Below are 17,931 nucleotides of genomic sequence, written 5' to 3'. Positions count from 1 at the left end.
AGTCAGTTTGGTCCAGTGTCTGAGTCCCACCTCTGGAGTCAAGTCCCACCTCCTCCTTCAATAGCTCACTGCAGCCTTGACCTTCTGGGCTCAAGCAATCTTCCTGCCTCAACCTCCTGAGTGGTTGGGACCACAGGCACACTGCTATGCCCGGCTAGTTAAAAAAACATTGTTTTGTAAGTACAGGGTCTCACTACATTGCCCAGGCTGTAACATCAATATCTATAGCTGCTTTTCATAAAATGTCACGAAAAACCCAACAGGCCACCAGGTACCACACACGTAATAGACCCTCATAAAGCACTGGTGGGTGAAATTCTCCAGGATCAACAACCCAGGTTCTTCAACTAATAGATGACAGGTAAGGAAGAAAGGGAGAGGTAGGGAGACACAGGTGACAGAACACACAGATTAAAAGAGACTCAAGAGATCCGTCACCAATCATGAGGTAGGGACCTTACTAGGATCCTGACTCAAACATCTGTTTAAACTGCAAATGTGAACACTCACCAGGTATTTGATAATACCAAAGAATTACCGCCAACTTTTGGTGTGATAATGATCCTACAGAGTTTTTTCTGTTTTAAAAAGAGAGCCCTTGTAGTTTACTAGCAATATATTCCTAACTACTTAGGGGCGAAATCAACGTTGTGCTTCGCATTTCCTTCCAAACACTACGTGATGCTGGGGAAACAGGAGGATAAGTGGATGAAACAAGACTGGCCAAGAGTTGATAACTATTGAGTTATCATTCTGCTTGAGTTATTCTCAATAACTATTGAGTTCTTCATGCTCTTTTGCCTATTCTTTACCAGTAAAATATATACGCTATTTTAAAAAAACAGAGACACCTGTGTGAGATACAGCCCGCCTCCTCCTCCTGGAGAGACCTTTGTTAGGGAAGGAGTCCATTTGTAAAGGAGACCACACTGGAGGCTGGAAATCCATGTGCTGGTGAAGCCTGCAGCCTGGATCACACCTCCTCGTCCTCAAATCCCTCACTTTCCCAGGGTCTGTGCAGCTGTGCTGCTGACCTGTGTGTGTTGTTAACTGAAGTCAAGGCAGACAGCCAAGCAAAGGGCACATCCAAGAGGCAGAAAAGCTCTGAGCTTAGCCATCTTGCGTAAATGAGATGCTCCAGTTCCTTGTTCGGGAAGCTGGGGATAAGAAAGAGTGAGCCAGGGGCCCCCTGAAAGACCTTCTTAAAGAAGCTCCTCTCCCTGACACTCCAACCTGAGACTCACTGGGACTAGCATGACCCTTCTTTAACAGGCTTTTTAAAGTGTGACTATGGTATTGCAGTAATGTGGGGTTTTTAAAAGAGCTCTTATCTTTTAAAGACAGATTCTGAAATACTCAGGAATATAATAATATAGAATTTGGAATTTTCTTCAAAATACCATGAGAGGCTGAGGTTTGAGGGGTGGGACAAGATACAGTGAAGCAAGATTGGCCAGGAGTTACTAACAGCTACAGCCAGGTGATGGATACATAGAAGCTCATTACACTCATTTATATCTGTGTATATTTCAACTTTTACGTAATAAAAAGATTTTAAGAACTCCTTGGAAGTTTAGCCCTGTTAGCCATTCACACTTTAGTGGGAATTACACCTATCCTGCTAGAAACTATAACTTCTTACCCTTTTTCACTGATACATAGGAGGCACTTAAACACTCAGTTTTGCTTGGTAATCAAACTATATGAGGTAAGAGCCTGGTCTCAATCCACTCAGTTTCATGTGATTTAAAAAAAACAAACAAACAAAAAAAAACAGAACAGGCGTGGTGGCTCACACCTGTAATCCCAGCACTTTGGGAGGCCGAGGTGGGCAGATCACTTGAGGTCAGGAGTTTGAGACCAGCTTGGCCAATTTGGTGAAACCCTGTCTCTACTAAAAATACAAAAATTAGCTAAGCATGGTAGCGCATGCCTGTAATCCCAGCTACTACGGAGCGGGAAGCAGGAGAATCGCTTGAACCAGGGAGGCAGAGGTTGCAGTGAGCTGAGATCGTATACCACTGTACTCCACCCTGGGCAACAGTGAGACTCCATTAAAAAAAAAAAAAAAAAAAAAAAAGAGTCACATCATACCTTTCACTTTGAGTATCAGTTTAATGTACATGTCAGCTCAGAGTTCTTTAACCTGAGTCCTGATACAGAATCCAGTATTTTATTGAAAAGCCCATGCTGCTCTTATAGAAAAATGACTCCTGGACATGTCAAAAGTGTTCGAACCCATTGGTGCCAATTTATGAGGCAAGCACTGGTGATGTAACCGCTCCCAAGGTGCTGGCTGCTTCCGGAATGTTTACAGTTTATTAAAATGATGATCACATTCACAGTTATCTACAGCATGTGATTATGAGTGTATTTTTTACCAGCTTGATGTTTAAGCTTACTTTTCCATTAATAGCAACTCTGCCATTATAATGAGAACAAATGTTGCTAATACACCATTATTTTACCCATGAGAAAAATTCAGGGACTAACTACACTCAGACACTAAATGATAAGTGTCTTATAATTTTAAAAATCAATCAACAGCTAGCCGAGCCCTGCCATATGGAAGGAAGTAAAGTTCTGTTTGCAGAGGATGGATGGGCAATATTGAAGCAGAAGATACACAAGTGGGGCAAACAGCTAGAAAACGGAGCCAGCAAGCAAGACCTGGGAGAGCCTGAAGGCAGCATGAGGGAGCTAAGCCCTGGTAAACAGTGAGCGGAAGGAGAACTGAAGGGAAAAGGCATCTACTGATTACATATGGATACAAAGCTTTATGTAAGTGAGGGCGCCGCTGGTAAGCAAAAGCAAAAGTCCTTATACAAAAATCCAGTATTTTATTGAAAAGCCCATGCTGCTCTTATATAAAAATGACCCCTGGACACATCAAAAGTGTTGGAACCCATTGGTGCCAATTTATGAGGCAAGCACTGGCAGTGTAACTGCTCCCAAGGTCCTGTAAAAGCAAAAAAAAAAAAAAAAAAAAAGAAAGAAAGAAAAAGAAAAAACACAGATTCTAACCTAAACTAAAATAGAATTCACTATAAACAGGCAGTAAAGTGGGGAAATCGGGCTCAGAAAAGTAACTGGGGCCAGGCACAGTGGCTCACACCTATAATCCATCCCATCACCGTTGGAGGCCGAGGCAGGTGGATCACCTGAGGTCAGGAGTTCGAGACCAGCCTGGCCAAGATGGTGAAAACTCATCTCTGTTAAAAATATAAAAAATCAGCTGGGTGTGGTGGCATGCATCTGTAATCTCAGCTACTTGGGAGGCTGAAGCAGAACTGCTTGAACCTAGGAGGCAGAGGTCGCAGTGAGCTGAGATTGTGCCATTGCACTCCAGCCTGGGTGACAGAATGAGACTCTGTCTCAAGAGAAAAAAAGAAAAAAAAAAAGGAACTGAAACCAGAGCAATTCTGGCAGGTTCAACACAGAAAACAACTACAGTCTTACCAGACTCATTGCTAGTAGTCTATTGAATAAATGCTTATTGCTAATTGCTATTGAATAAATGGCCTCCCAAGCATTGCTGCATTCTTATATACCTTCAGAGTTAAACCCCCATTGGCCTAGCTCAGGTCATGTGCCCAGCCCTGAACCAAACCCAGGGCAAAGCACTTGGATGTACTGTCCCACCCAGACAGCATGCTATGGTGGAGAGGGAAGCCCTCCAAAGGAAGTCAGGACAGAGGGGAGAAGAGGAAGCACAGAGACACCTCCTGTATACTGCAGGCACTCGGCTGGGTTCTTTATGTGCCATTCCCAAAACAAACCCACTCGCAGGTATGACTGGCTGCATTTCACTAATGGAGAACTTGAGGCTTAGAGAGGTTAGGAGCTGTGCCCAGGAACACACAGCAGTAAGTGGCAAATTTGAACTCAGTCTGACACGCGATACATGTGCTTTCCAAGTCACCAGGCTGCAGAAGGCAGCGACAAAGTGATGGAGGCCCAAAGTCCAAATGTCGCCAACATGTCACATTGTTGTGAAGGCAACAATAGAACATCTCTGAAGATGAGTCCAAACCAAAGGAAATGTACTTAAAAGAGGTAAAGAAGCAAGAGACTCAGAAGAGATCTATCTTGGATGTGTTCAATATATTTTATCTTCAAAACATTGGTGAGAACAATTGTTTCTCTTCCGATGTCTTAAAATTTCAAGAAGGATGGGGAAGTTTACAGAAGAAATTCTGAGCATCACTAACGGTCTCCAAGAAGCGGGGAGGAATTATCTAAAGAAGCTGTGGTTAGGTGCCAACCTCTACAGAGCTGCTGTCAAATACACGGCTCCAGGTCTGTGGGTATAACCCCACCTCTGCACTTCAATCCTGTGTCCTGATGATCAGACAGGCACGTCTGCCTCATCCACAAGAAGTCGCTCTGCAAGTGGCTCACGCCTGTAATCCCAGTACTTTGGGAGGCTGAGGTGGGTGGATCACGAGGTCAAGAGATTGAGACCATTCTGACCAACATGGTGAAACCCCTATCTCTACTAAAAATACAGAAATTAGCTGGGCATGGTGACAGAAGCCTATAGTTCCAGCTACTCAGGAGGCTGAGGCAGGACAATCGCTTGAACCCAGGAGGCAGAGGTTGCAGCGAACTAAGATCACGCCTCTGCACTCCAGCCTGGCGACACAGTGAGACTCTGTCTCAAAAAAAAAAAAAAAAAAAAAAAAAAAAAGCTCCATCTAGGGTAGTGAATGCCATTTCAGGGATGTCTCTGTTTCAACCTCACAACTTCCTTGGCTCATCTCCTACAATCATCAACACTGCTGCTCCCAGGCTAGGAAAAGTCACAAAGGGAGGAGAAAGGAAGCTAAGGGCTGGACACAGAGAAGGCGCTCAATGGGTGTGCATGAACTGTGTTGGCACCATCTATTACTCAATGGCCTCCCCAGGCTCTCCAAGCTATGCTTCCTGCTAACACTGAGGGCCAGAAGAAAGTGTGCCTCCTCTACAGAACCCATGTGCTCTTATTAGCTATCTAAACTAATTTCTAATTAGCTATCTAATCTAATTTCCACCAGGATGCCCTGAGTTCTAGTTAAGACTTAACTGTGGGCCGGGTGCAGTGGCTCACACCTGTAATCCCAGCACTTTAGCAGACCAAGGCGGATGGATCACCTAAGGTCAGGCGTTTGAGACCAGCCCATTTAAAGAGGGCTTTATGGCACTGACTTTAGGTTTAGGTCTTCACGCCTTCATGCCTGAACCTTGAGCCCTCCCGTTTGGTAGTTCCACACTCAGCCTCTCACAGCTGGCCGGAACAGCCAGGCAGGTGAACGCTGCCGTAACTCCCCACATGACCCGATCCTCTCCACACATCCCAGCTGAGGTCAGCACAGCAGGGGATGAGACTCACATGGTCAAAGCAAAGCAGGTGACGACACAGCCAGGACATAGCCACATTACCAACTTTCTCCCCTCCTCCACTCTGCTCCCGACCTGTCAGTCTCCTTTCAGTTCCTGCCAGTGCTTCCTTGTATTCAGCCTCTGTTCTTGCTGTTGCGGATGCGGAAAGCAGGCATCTGATAAACACTGAAATAAATCATCCAACCACCCGGCCCACGAATGAACTAGTGGCACTTGGTTCAGAGGGTCAAACACCCAATCACTGTCTTCTTGCCCCCCCACCCCACCCCACCCCCACATGCTGCCCAGCAGCCCCACAGGCGGAGAATCTCCACGGAGAGCAGTGCCTGGACCCAGCACTCAATGCCTTTGTGGACCCTGCGAAGCAGGCGCCCTTGCTGAGCTGCACTGGTCTGACAGAGTCCTCACCATAGCACCCTTGTTCCCCAGAGGAACAGAACCTTTCATCCTGCACTTCCATTCTGAGAACCTTTCACCCTCTCTAAGCTCATCAGGCCTTCTTTCATTCAGTAAATCCAGACATCCCCATCCTAGGGAGAATTTAAAAATTCAAGGGTTATGCGGCATCTACCATTTGCCAATAAGTGTCTGTGGAATGTACAGAGGTGGCAAAGACACGGTCCCGCCTTCCAGGGGCTCGGAGTCCACTGGGGGGAAAGAAATACACAAGTCGTCCCAATCCTGAGATTGGGGCCCTGTTTCCCTCCCCACTTGGGCCTTCCAGGCATAGACTCATGGCCCAGAACCCTGGCATTGCCACCAGCCAAGTCTGAGTCTCACGGCCCCACTGAGGGAGCTCCCAAGGAAGGGCATAGCAGTGGGCAGAGACCACACAGGAGTGCCCTGTCCCCAGGCCTCCCCAGCCTGGCTTTTGACTCATCCCCACCAGCCTGTGTGTTAAGGTCTCAGCTTGCCTTCCCTTGCGCTCACTTGAGTTAGAATGCAAGATGTTTCTAAAGTCACCTTCCTTCTTTAGAGTCAATTTAGAGACCAGACAAAACAGATGGTAAGAATGGCAGCCTGAACCAGCAATGAACTTAGGGGGACCCCCTCCAAGGCCCTGGGCTTCCGAAACCCACCCAAGCTCAGGCATCTCTCCACAGCAACGAGTGAGTGTTTTCCTGATTATCAAAATAAAACTCACTGTAGAAGATTTAGAAACAACCGAAAGTATGCTTGTATAGTTAGCATGTGTACGTACGTACATACACACATGGCTTATAATACTACCACCAAGGGACCATTACAACATGTACACACAGCTCATCAAAAACACAGCTTTTCAACTTTACTATCGAATATGGTAATAATTGATGGTTTCTGAAAACCCTCTTTATCATATCCAAGAATTACCTTTATTCCTCATTTATGAAGAATATTGTTTATCAGGTATCAACAAAGTTATAAAATGATTTTTCATTACCTACCAAGATAAATATCTGGTTTTCCTCTTTGAGGCCACTAATGAGATTATTTACATGGATGAATTTCTAGCATGCAGCTATCCTTGCAATCCTAAATAAACCCTGTTTTACGTGCACTGTTCTTTTAATATGTGACTGAATTTGAGTAATGACTTTCTAGAATTTTTGTACATCTCATACACAGATGATTCTATTTGATAGTGTTCTTTTTTATGCTATCTTTGTCAGGATTTTCTTATATCATGCTAATGCATACCTGAACCAAGATAGAGACGTATAAAAACCCTCTCAGGAAATATAAATAGCAAAGGGCTCTTTGTGTATTACCTTGAAGTTTCCTAGAAATCACCATGAAACCATCTAGCCTTACTATCTTCTAAGGAAGCAGTTCTTCAGTTACTTGTACAACTTTATTCCAAAGTGTTTTGGTTTTTTGTTTTGTTTTTTCTTTTGAGGGCGAGGGGTTCCCTTTGACCAGTCTGCCTCATCTTCAATTAATTCTGATAAAGAATGTTTTTCTGAAAAATAGTTCACCTTATCCATATTTTCACTTTTTTTTTTTTTAATTTTTTTTTTTTTTTTTTTTTTGAGACGGAGTCTCGCTCTGTCGCCCAGGCTGGAGTGCAGTGGCGCAATCTCGGCTCACTGCAAGCTCCGCCTCCCGGGTTCACGCCATTCTCCTGCCTCAGCCTCCCGAGTAGCTGGGACTACAGGCGCCCGCCACTGCGCCCGGCTAATTTTTTTCTATTTTTTAGTAGAGACAGGGTTTCACCATGGTCTCGATCTTCTGACCTTGTGATCCGCCCGCCTCGGCCTCCCAAAGTGCTGGGATTACAGGCGTGAGCCACCGCGCCCGGCCGATATTTTCACATTTAACAGCACAAAGGTGCATGCGATATTCTCTCCTGTTTTCATCTCCAAATGTTACAATTATTTCATTTTTAATGTTACATATATATTTTTCTCTTATTTCCTTATCTTAAGTGCCAGAAATTTCCAATAATTAAGTGATATGTTTCAAAGGATCAGCTCCTACTCCTCTTTATAAAGCACATTGACTTGGTCTTGTTTTGTTTTGTGGGGCTGAGGAGTTGCTTGGTTGTTTTGCTCACGTGTCTTTAGAACAGGCTGGGCTTATCCTGGAAAGTCTCCAAAGCAGCCAACATCAGAAACAAAGATGCAGACTCCACCGGCCTTACCTCGATGAGCTTTCTTTCGTAGGAGCTTGCAAGTTCTTCAGCAATTTCTCCCGGCTTCTGTTCAGTTACTGTAACTTCTCCATCAACACTCCAAAGATTTGGCACAACTTTAGAGAAAGAGAGACATGTCATAAATATTTCAACAGTATCGAAAACTATTCTCCCAGTAAAAAAAGAAAAAATTCTTCTTTCTCAGATGACTTCAGATTGAAAATGCTCTCAAGAAAAAAAACACACACACACACACATACACACTTACTAATTACTTCAACAACGGGACATTTTCACCTTAGTACAATAAAACGAGTGATAAGGCCTGCACGGTGGTGTGTGCCTGTAGTGTCAGCTGTTCAGGAGGCTGAGGGGAGAGGATTGCTTGAGCCCAGGAGGTCGAGGATGCCATGAGCTATGATTGTGCCAATGTCATCCAGCCTGGGTGACAGAATTAGACTTTGTCACTTTAAAAAAAAAAAAAAAAAAAAAAAGCGTTAAGCTGTATTTTTAAAATGCAAGAACTGTCATGAGATAGAAGTACAGGAGTCAAGGAATAATCTTGTCACTACTTTCCATTTCAGGAGAAAGCAGGCAATGTTTTGACAGATTTAGCAAGACATAAGAGCCTACAGTTTTTGGTTTTTTTTTTTTTTTGGGGGGGTGGAGGTTTTGTTTGTTTTGTTTCATTTGAGATGGGGTCTTCTCTGTCACCAGGCTGGAGTACAGTGGCACAATCAATCACACAGCTCACTACAGCCTCGAACTCCTGGGCTCAAACAATCCTCCTGCCTCAGCCTCCTGAGTCACTGGGACTGCAGGCATACCCCTGCTGCATCAGGCTAATTCTTTTTTTTTTTTTTTCTTTTAGTTTTTGTAGAGACAAGTTCTCACTATGTTGACCAGGCTGGTCTTGAACTCCTGGCCTCAAGTGATCCTCCCTCCTCGGCTTCCCAAAGTGCTGAGATTACAGCTGTGAGCCACTGCATTCAGTCCACTTACATCTTTTATATTTGCTAAGTTTCCTTTTCTACAACAAAAAAGTGATCCAGTGAGGTAGTGCCTGCCCACAGCCAGCTGTGGAGCACTAATGGGGGTCAGAATAATGTGTAAAACCAAGGATTGGCATTTATAAACCATACTTAGGATGACAGCAAGAAAACCTCTAGAAAAACTCGAAAACCAACACAGAACGTCAATGCAAAAGACAGGTTAAAGAGACTGACTCCCAGGTCAGAGCAAGCATGGGCACAGATGGCTCCGGGTAGTGTTTCCATGATTACGTATATGCCCATATACGCCCACTCTGTAGGGAAGAGCAAATAAAGAAGAACTGGGAATGAACCAGATAGTTCCAAGAAAAGCAGGAAACAAGAACAGGGAAGACCTCCCACACCAAGGGCAAAGAAAAAGATCCACAGCATGTTTAAGAACGTGGATTAGCCTCAAGCCTCAAAATAAGCATTGACGACAGAGGATCAGTTTCCTGTGTGTTCAGGGACAAGAAACCCCTTGGATGCCCTATCAGCTGTATAGAGCGGGTAGTGAGGCTAAACAAGGATCTGAGACTAGTCCCCCAGTGATGGGGGTAGCCTTCAGGAAGAAGGTGAAAGTCAGGAAGACTGAGCAAAACCAGGAGTCAAAACAGAAGCAACTAAGCCAGGCAGCTAAGCCTCCTCGGGCCACACTGTTAGAGCCTGACGAAGGCTCAAGGCCATGAGTGACAGCAGGGAACATGCAGAAAGAAGCCCTGAGTCCTGGGCCACAAGTGCACAGAGTGACCCGATCACAACAGATAACCCCAAATAGTTATGGAAAGAAAAACTGTGAAGAACTCCATAAAGATGAGAGCCTGAACACAGTAATTTACACTCACATCCTCTCAAAATCCCATTAAACTGTCAATTGAGGCTGGGCGCAGTGGCTCACACCTGTAATGCCAGCACTTTTGGGAGGCTAAGGCGAGTGGATCATTTGAGATCAGGAGTTTGAAACCAGCCTGGCCAACAAGGAGAAACCATCTCTACTAAAACTACAAAAATCAGCTGGGCATGGTGGCACTCTCCTGTATTCCTAGCTATTTGGGGGGCTGAAGCAGGAGAATCACTTGAAACAGGGAGACAGAGACTGCAGCGAGCCGAGATCGTGCCACTGCACTCCAGCCTGGGCAACAGAGCAAGACTCTGTCTCAACAAACAAACAAACAAACAAAAAGCCAATTAAAATGTCTTCTATGAGGCGATGATGAATACGGTAAGTACCTTGATTAGATCATTAAATTTAGTATACATGTATCATAATATCACACACTACCCCATACATATGTACAATTATTACGTGTCAAAAATAATAATAAAAGCAAAAAAAGGATTTTTATAAAGGCATCACTCAAAAAAAAAAAGAATTGGAGAGGAAACAACAAAATTACAGAAGCTGAGAATCAGGTAGATGACTGATAAGTAACTTGACAGAGCAGAGAAAATTTCATTCCTAAATAGACATGCATGCCACCAAAATAATATCTGATGAGAATGGAATGATTCACAAAAGGCTAATGAATTGTTAGCACGAGACACCTCTGGAAGTGAGGGTGAACACAGGACTAGAAAGCAAAAGAAAGGTTTTAAAAGTCTGTTTAAGAAGCGATTAGCAGAATATATACGTTTATTCTCTGGAGAAAACGCGGTAGGTCTGGACTGAGTTGAGGTTGGGGTATTCTATTTTTTTAATGGAGAGATAAAAGTAACACACAGTCAACTTCTGAGTTTCTCCCATTCTTCTTTCCTCTCCCCAGCCCCACTCATTCCCAGAATAGCAGGCAGACAGCATTTGCCTCTAAGCCAGCGAATGGAAAGGTATTCTCCCAGGAATCTAAAAAAGCTTTGGAGACCAAGGGTAGTTCTCCAGTGGAATGCCACAGCCAGATCACCCCAAGAGGCCCAAAGTCAATGTTCATGGAGCTTCGAATCAATTTCTAATCCCACTCCAACACCTCTGTAGACATCTAGAAATCACCTCCCATTTGAGAAAAGCACCTAAGAACTTTATGAAAGATTGAGATGAAAGATTAAGACAAGAATAAACAGAGAAAAGCAACTTGCAGGAAAGAGAGACTATTTAGGGAAAACACTTCAAAAGCAAACTGTTGGTAATATTTCCAGAGAGAGAGGAGGAGACAGTGTAGTCATGAAATAAGAATAGGGAGATATTTAAAAAGGAGAAAAAGAAAAACACAAAGCACACAAAAGCCCTTTTACAGAGTGAAACTATAACAGCAGAAACGGAACAGGGACTGTAAGGGAAAGGGTAGCAAAATTTCCAGAAAATAGAGGCAACGAATAACAAAATGGAATACCAGCCTGGGCAACATGGCGAAGCCTCACCTCTGCAAAAACCACAAAAATTAGTGCGGTGTGGTGCCACGTGCCTATAGTCCCAGGCACTTGGGAGGCTGAGGTGGGAGGCTCGCTTGAGCCTGGCAGGCAGAGGTTACACTGAACGGAGATGGTGTCACTGCACTTCATCCTGGGCCACAGAGCAAGACCCTGTCTCCCCCCAAAAAAAACAGGGGGGGGAAGAGAGAACTACAAGTCCAAATGAGAAGAGATCAAGAAAGGAGAAAAAGATAACACACAGAAGAGGAAAGCAAAGATACTATTCAGAGTCAACAGAAACGAGGGGCAGGATGGAAGAGTTCAATGAATGTCCAGCAAAATGGACAAAAGCAAGCCTCACTCACAGACTTCAGAACACAAGAGACAGAGAAGACAGCCTACCAACTTCTGAAGTGGAGGAAGAATTTCTACAAACGATAAAAGCTAGAATTGGCGTAGGATTTCTAAAGAGCAACACGGAAAGCTAGAAAACAATGAAGAAACATCTTCAACATCCTGAAGAAAAATGATTTCGAGCCTTAAATTATATACCCAGGCAAGTCACGTGAGAGACAGGATAAAGGCATTTTCAGACACGTGTCCTTGCAGAAACTTTACCTCGCACCTAAAGAAGAGAAGAAATCTAGGAATTGTAAAGATATAGGGGATCCGACACACAAGTGAGCCAGAGAATTTTTCATAGTAACAAAAAAGCAGAAACAACCCAAATGACTATCACCTGGTAAGTCAACAAGATGTGGTCTAGGCATGCAGGGGAGTTCTATTCAGACATGAGAGGACTGAAGAACCAACTCACGCTGCAACACGGATAGACTGTGAAAGCATTCAGCCAGGGGAAAGAAGCCAGATCCGAAAGGCCGCAGATTACCCAATCCCACGTACATAAAATGTCCATAGAAGGTCTTGGCTGCCAGGGTCTGGGGGTAGGAGGGATGAAGACTGACTGCCATAGGGTATGAGGTTTCTTTGGGGCACAACAAAAATGTTCTGGAATTAGAGAATGGTGATGGTTGCACAGTTTGTGAATATAAAAACCACTGAGGGTAGGGGGTGGTGGCTCGCACCTGTAATCCCAGCATTTTGGGAGGTCGAAGTGGGTGGATCACCTGAGGTCAAGCGTTCGAGACCAGCTGGCCAACATGGTGAAACCCCATCTCTACTAAAAATACAAAAATTAGCCAGGCATGGTGGTATGCGCCTGTAACCCCAACTACTCAGGAGGCTGAGGCATGAGAATTGCTTGAACTCGGGAGGCAGAGGTTGCAGTGAGCCAAGATCCCACCATTGCACTCCAGCCTGAGCAACAAGAAGAAAATGCCGTCTCAAAAACAAACACACACACACAAACAAAAACCCCAAAAAAACCACCACTGAAATTATGTACTCTCAAAGCGTGAGTTGTATGTCATATGCATCATATCTCAAGAAAGCTGTTAAGAAAAAAAGTGAGTGGAGAATGTGGGACCACAAGCAGCAGGCTTCTGGCTCGAATAGGCCAGAAGGCACCAGGAGAGACTGCCTTGGGGGCAAGTGGGAGGCAGCTTGAAGTGCCTGAATGTACCAGGAGGATTTACACACTGAGGACGAACGTGCAGTTGAATTAAGTATTAACACCAGAGAAATCAAGAGATCGTGCAGGAAAAACCATCATGCACCTCACAGCTGTGGAGAGCATTTCCAGTTATAATAATGTAATCACTGAATACTGATCTAACCAAAATGAGGATACGACTGTGCCAGAGGATGGGGAGCTGTGTGTGTGTTTTCTGGAGGTGGAGCAGTCAAAGACAGTTACCCTTCCTCTTCCACAATGAGAAATAAGTAACTCCCACAATTGAAAAATAAAAACGTGGCAACAGGCATGTTGATCAGAGATACGGAGGCAACAACCCAAAGCATGAGTGGAAAAGTTTCAAAGAGGGGCTTCTGGAGGGTGGGAAGTGGGAGACAGTGACAGTCAGAGGCCTCCTGTCTTTTGTAATAAAGCGAAGACAACCAATGACTTTATCTATGTACCTGCAAAGTTTTGATTTAAAGACACAAACAAAATTATGTGTAAACTATGATTATATGTTAGTGATATGTAAACTATGTAATCAGAATTTGAGGGGAGCCTGCCCTTAGCCATGGGACTTAGAAAAGTCAGGTAAGGGAGCAGAGGAGCCCGTTGGCAGGGCAGCCAGGAGACAGATGCCTTGGCAGGCACCGCACTATGAAGCTGGCTAGAGCTGCTCAGCAGAGCCTGGCGCTAATACATACCCAAGATGGCAAACTCACAGCCCTGCTCTGCCCCTGACTCCAAATGATCTCCTCACCTTGGCCAGGCCCAGGCTGCTGCCCTCTGCAAGGAGGTCCTGTTCATCATGACTCATTGAATCTGCTTCAAGTCCAATCAAGCGACTGGCCTCCTATCTCCAAGTCACCAGCCTCCTGTCCCCAAGGCACCAGCCCCTCTAGGACTATATTTAAGAAGAATCAGCAACCTTCAACACCGGGGTGGTAGAGATGCAGAAATAAGCTTTTTAACCTTGAAGCCTTGGGGAAAGACCCTGGACAGTCATGAATTTATAGACGTTCTCTTAGCAACTAGCCAGGCAACCTTCCCTAGCAACTACCTGACCTCCTTGCTGCCCTGGTTCAGTTTTAGCAAGCAGGCCAACAACTTCAATTCCATGTATGAAATAATACAAAATTAAGCCTAACTATATCATACCTTTCTCATCAGTAGGCAGCTTCAAACAAGGACCCCAGGCAGTGTGCAGTGGCTCACGCCTGGAATCCCAGCACTTCAGGAGGCTAAGGCAGGCGATCACTTGAGGTTAGGAGTTTGAAACCAGCCTGGCCAACAGGGTGAAACCCTGGTCTCCACTAAAAATGCAAAAATTTTTAAAATTTTTTTTAAATGCAAAAATTTCAAAAATTAGCCGGGCATGGTGCACACGCCTGTAAACCCAGCTACTCGAGAGACTTAGGCAGGAGAACCCAGGAGGCGAAGGTTGCAGTGAGCCAAGATCACACCACTGCACTCCAGCCTGGGCAACAGAGTGAGACTCCATCTCAAAAAAAAAAAAAAGATGGTTCCAACGCCCCCTTCCCCTTGGTATTCACATTCTTAAATAATCCCTACCCCTTGAGCATAGGCTGGACTTATTGACTCACCTCTAATAAACAGACTATGGCAGAAGTGATGGGGTTTCACCTCTAAGATGAAGTTATGAAGCCTGTTGCTTCTGTGTGAGGTGGCCTTTCTAGTTCATTTATTCTTATGAGCTCCGTAGGAGAGCTCTCATTTACACATGAGCTCTCCTACGGAGAGAATCTCATGGCAAGGAACCGATGCACGCAGCCAACAGCCCCCATGAGCCACACGAGGGGCAGTGCGCCCTCCTCTAGTGGGGCCTTGGGACAACTGCAGCCTCCAACTGACACCTTGATACAGCCTTAGGAGAGACCCTGAGCCAGGCATGTGGCTGAGCCACACCCAGGCTGTCTATCCCGCACAAACTGTGAGATAGTAAATGTTTGTTGTTTTAAGTCATCTAACTGTGGGCTAATTAGTTACACAATAGTTAACTAATGTAGAGTCTTTAACCATTCCATAGTTACTTTTGAGAGACCACTTTATTTATTTATTTATTTATTATTTATTTATTTATTTATTTAGGAGTCTCATTCTGTCACCCAGGCTGGAGTGCAATGGTGCGATCTCGGTTCACTGCAACCTCCACCTCTCTGGTTCAAGTCATTCTCCTCCCTCAGTCTCCTGAGTAGCTGGGATTACAGGAGCGTGCCACTACACCCAGGTAATTTTTTGTATTTTTAGTAGAGATGGGGTTTCACCATGTTGGCCAGGTGGATATCGAACATCCAACTGCAGGTGATCTGCCCACCTTGCCCTCCCAAAGTGCTGGGATTACAGACATGAGCCACCATGCCCAGCCAAGAGACCACTTTAAATTAGACGGAGTTAGACTGTGAAGTTACAGAGATGGTGATATCATTCCATGTAGATGACATGTACAGGAAAAAAAAAAAAAAAAAAAAAAAAAAAAACACTAGGAGGTAAATGTGCCATGTTGCTCGACAGCATAAGGATTAATATTTACAAAGTGAGGGAATTGACTGAACAGGTTAGACGTCTCCCCACCTCTCACAAAGGTGAGTATGGGGGGTCAAGGCGTGGGAGGCCATTCATCCCATGAGGCTAAATTCATTCAAGCACATCAGATTTATTTTCAAGTTGAGAAGGTTCATTTGCCTTGGGAGTAAAACAACATCTGGGTATTAAGCAAGGCAGCACAATTAAACTCTGAGTAATGTCAAGTCATTTGAGAGACAAAAATAACAGATGACAACACCATTCTACACTCTTTGCACATGCCCCCAATAAACCAATCAATTTGTAAAGAATCAATTGTGACCGAATTCTGAAAGTCAAATCTAAACAATAAATACAAACATTTGCAACCGATCAAACTACAACTTTTCTAAGTTGCATCTTCCCTGAGGGTGATGTATGAGTTTTAAAACTGAAAGAATGGGGCTGGACATGGTGGCTCACATCTGTAATCTCCGGGGCTTTGGGAGGTCAAGGAGGGTGGATCACTTGAGGTCAGGAGTTTGAGACCAGCCTGGCCAAAATGGTGAAACCCCATCTCCACTTAAAATACAAAACTTAGTTGGGCGTGGTGGTGTGTGCTTGTAATCCCAGCTACTCCAGAGGCTGAAGCAGGAGAATCGCTTCAATCTGGGAGGTGGAAACTGCAGTAACCCATGATTGCACCACTGCACTCTGGCCTGGGCAACAGAGTGAGACTCCATCTCAAAATAATGATAATAATAATGTAAAATAAAATGGAAAGAATGACAATTTAATACCCCAAGAGAAAACATACTTCTCTATTCATGTCGATGATAGCTCGCACTGACTTCAAAAACAGAAGGCTTCAAGACACTGGTTAGCAATGCAATCTGAAATGCATTAACAATTTCCACCCATATTCTGAGTTACCTTGACAGTGTTCAGAACTTTATATTTTGCCCTGGTCAAGGACTGCATGAAAAGTACACCTGCTGGAATCCAAGAAGACAGAAGCTTTCATCTATATGGCTGGATATTTCCATGTTCAATCAGAAACTTACATTGTGCTTAAAAAGCTCAAATAGAAAGATAGGACAAAAAGCAAAAAGAAAGGCTGCATTTAATTTCCAATTTTCTAAATAAAATTTGAAAACTATATCCATATATAACGGGGTGTCACAGAAATCAAAATAATGATACTGCTTCAATTTACATAGCACTGCAGATCACACAGTGCTTTCACATCAGAATCTCACTGGAGCCTCCAAGCAGGATTCAGTATGGCCATTTTAATCTCATGCCAAATGTGAAGATGGTGATGCTATTAACTGGGATTTCCCATTGAGCCAATCAACCTAGTTAACATCTACCTTATTCACGGGAAAAATCCATGCTCTACTTACTTGCCTGTACTCTGAATAGTCAGCAACTTTCTCCTGTGTCTCCCTGATGGCATAATTATAAAAGTTCCACTCCAAATGGGAAAATAATGATTTGGCAAAAACAAGAAGCCTTCTCTCTCTACATTCAAATAGACATGGGCACTGGGTTTGGTAGAAGTATACAGACATTGATGTTCAATAAGAACTAATTTTCATGCTCCAGAAAAAGCTGTGGGTTAGTCAGTACCACCAGCAGGTCATCTAAGCTTAGAGAACATTCATAACTTTTCATCTCATCGCAGCCAGCCGTATCTGTTTGGGAGTATCTGTGTTAAGTTGTCTAAAATAGGTAGAAACAGTGCTGGGCTTGCTAGCAGGCACCAGAGAACACACAGGGTTTTCTGTCTAAATTAAGTGAAACTTCTGATACCATGGAGAGCGGCATGGCAAACAGCATGATGAGGTAACTGTTTTGCTTTCAATGTGAACAAGCTGAGCATGACCCAGATGCAAACAGCCTGAGATGCTGGTGGCGAAAATAAAGAATCATTTTAAATGCAGAGATGGTTTCCTAGGACATTCGAATGCACACAATGAGGTATGCCCAGGTCCCATAACAACAGGCAAGGCTCTTTGACTTGGGAAATTTGGGACATTTTACAGTTCCAAAGGAGAAAGGATCCTTCCAAGTGAGATGCCAATGATGTCTACAAGACACTAGGTACCCACAGAGTTCCAACAAAGGAAATGGTCTTCCTAACAGTAACATCCACCATCTTTAAACGCTCACTGTGGCAAAGGGAGAAACATGGGCAACAAGACCCTGGAGCTCTGCAATGAAACAAATCCTGGGAGTCAAAGTCTGGCTCCACCACTTAGCAGGGATGACTTTGGGCAAGTCTTTGATTTAGTTCCTACACAACTAGCTACTGAAGGTTTATTACCTGCCAGGTACCAGGCACTAGAGATACAGGGATATATCAAGGAGGGGGAAAGGTGAGTGCCAATTAGAAGCTGACGTTCCAGTGAGGAGACTCAGAAACCCAAGAAGTGACTATGTAATATGCCAGGCCAGGA

The 17,931-nt window shown here is 44.2% G+C and overlaps 1 protein-coding gene across 5 annotated transcripts in view; it reads right to left on the bottom strand.

The window, feature by feature from the left end:
• SNX29 (sorting nexin 29) overlaps positions 1–17,931 on the bottom strand; it is a 638,098-nt gene that overhangs the window by 335,674 nt on the left and 284,493 nt on the right. For all 5 annotated transcript variants that reach the window (XM_007986063.3, XM_007986052.3, XM_037989526.2 and 2 more), the window contains one exon: positions 8,006–8,112. In XM_007986063.3, the coding sequence (XP_007984254.1) occupies positions 8,006–8,112 (107 nt within the window). The remainder of the gene's footprint in view (positions 1–8,005; positions 8,113–17,931) is intronic.

The sequence above is a fragment of the Chlorocebus sabaeus genome, chromosome 5 (genome assembly GCF_047675955.1).
Source record: "Chlorocebus sabaeus isolate Y175 chromosome 5, mChlSab1.0.hap1, whole genome shotgun sequence".
Classification (NCBI taxonomy): Eukaryota; Metazoa; Chordata; class Mammalia; order Primates; family Cercopithecidae; genus Chlorocebus; species Chlorocebus sabaeus.
Note: the sequence above shows the minus strand (reverse complement) of the source record. Positions and strands in the feature narration are given on the sequence as shown.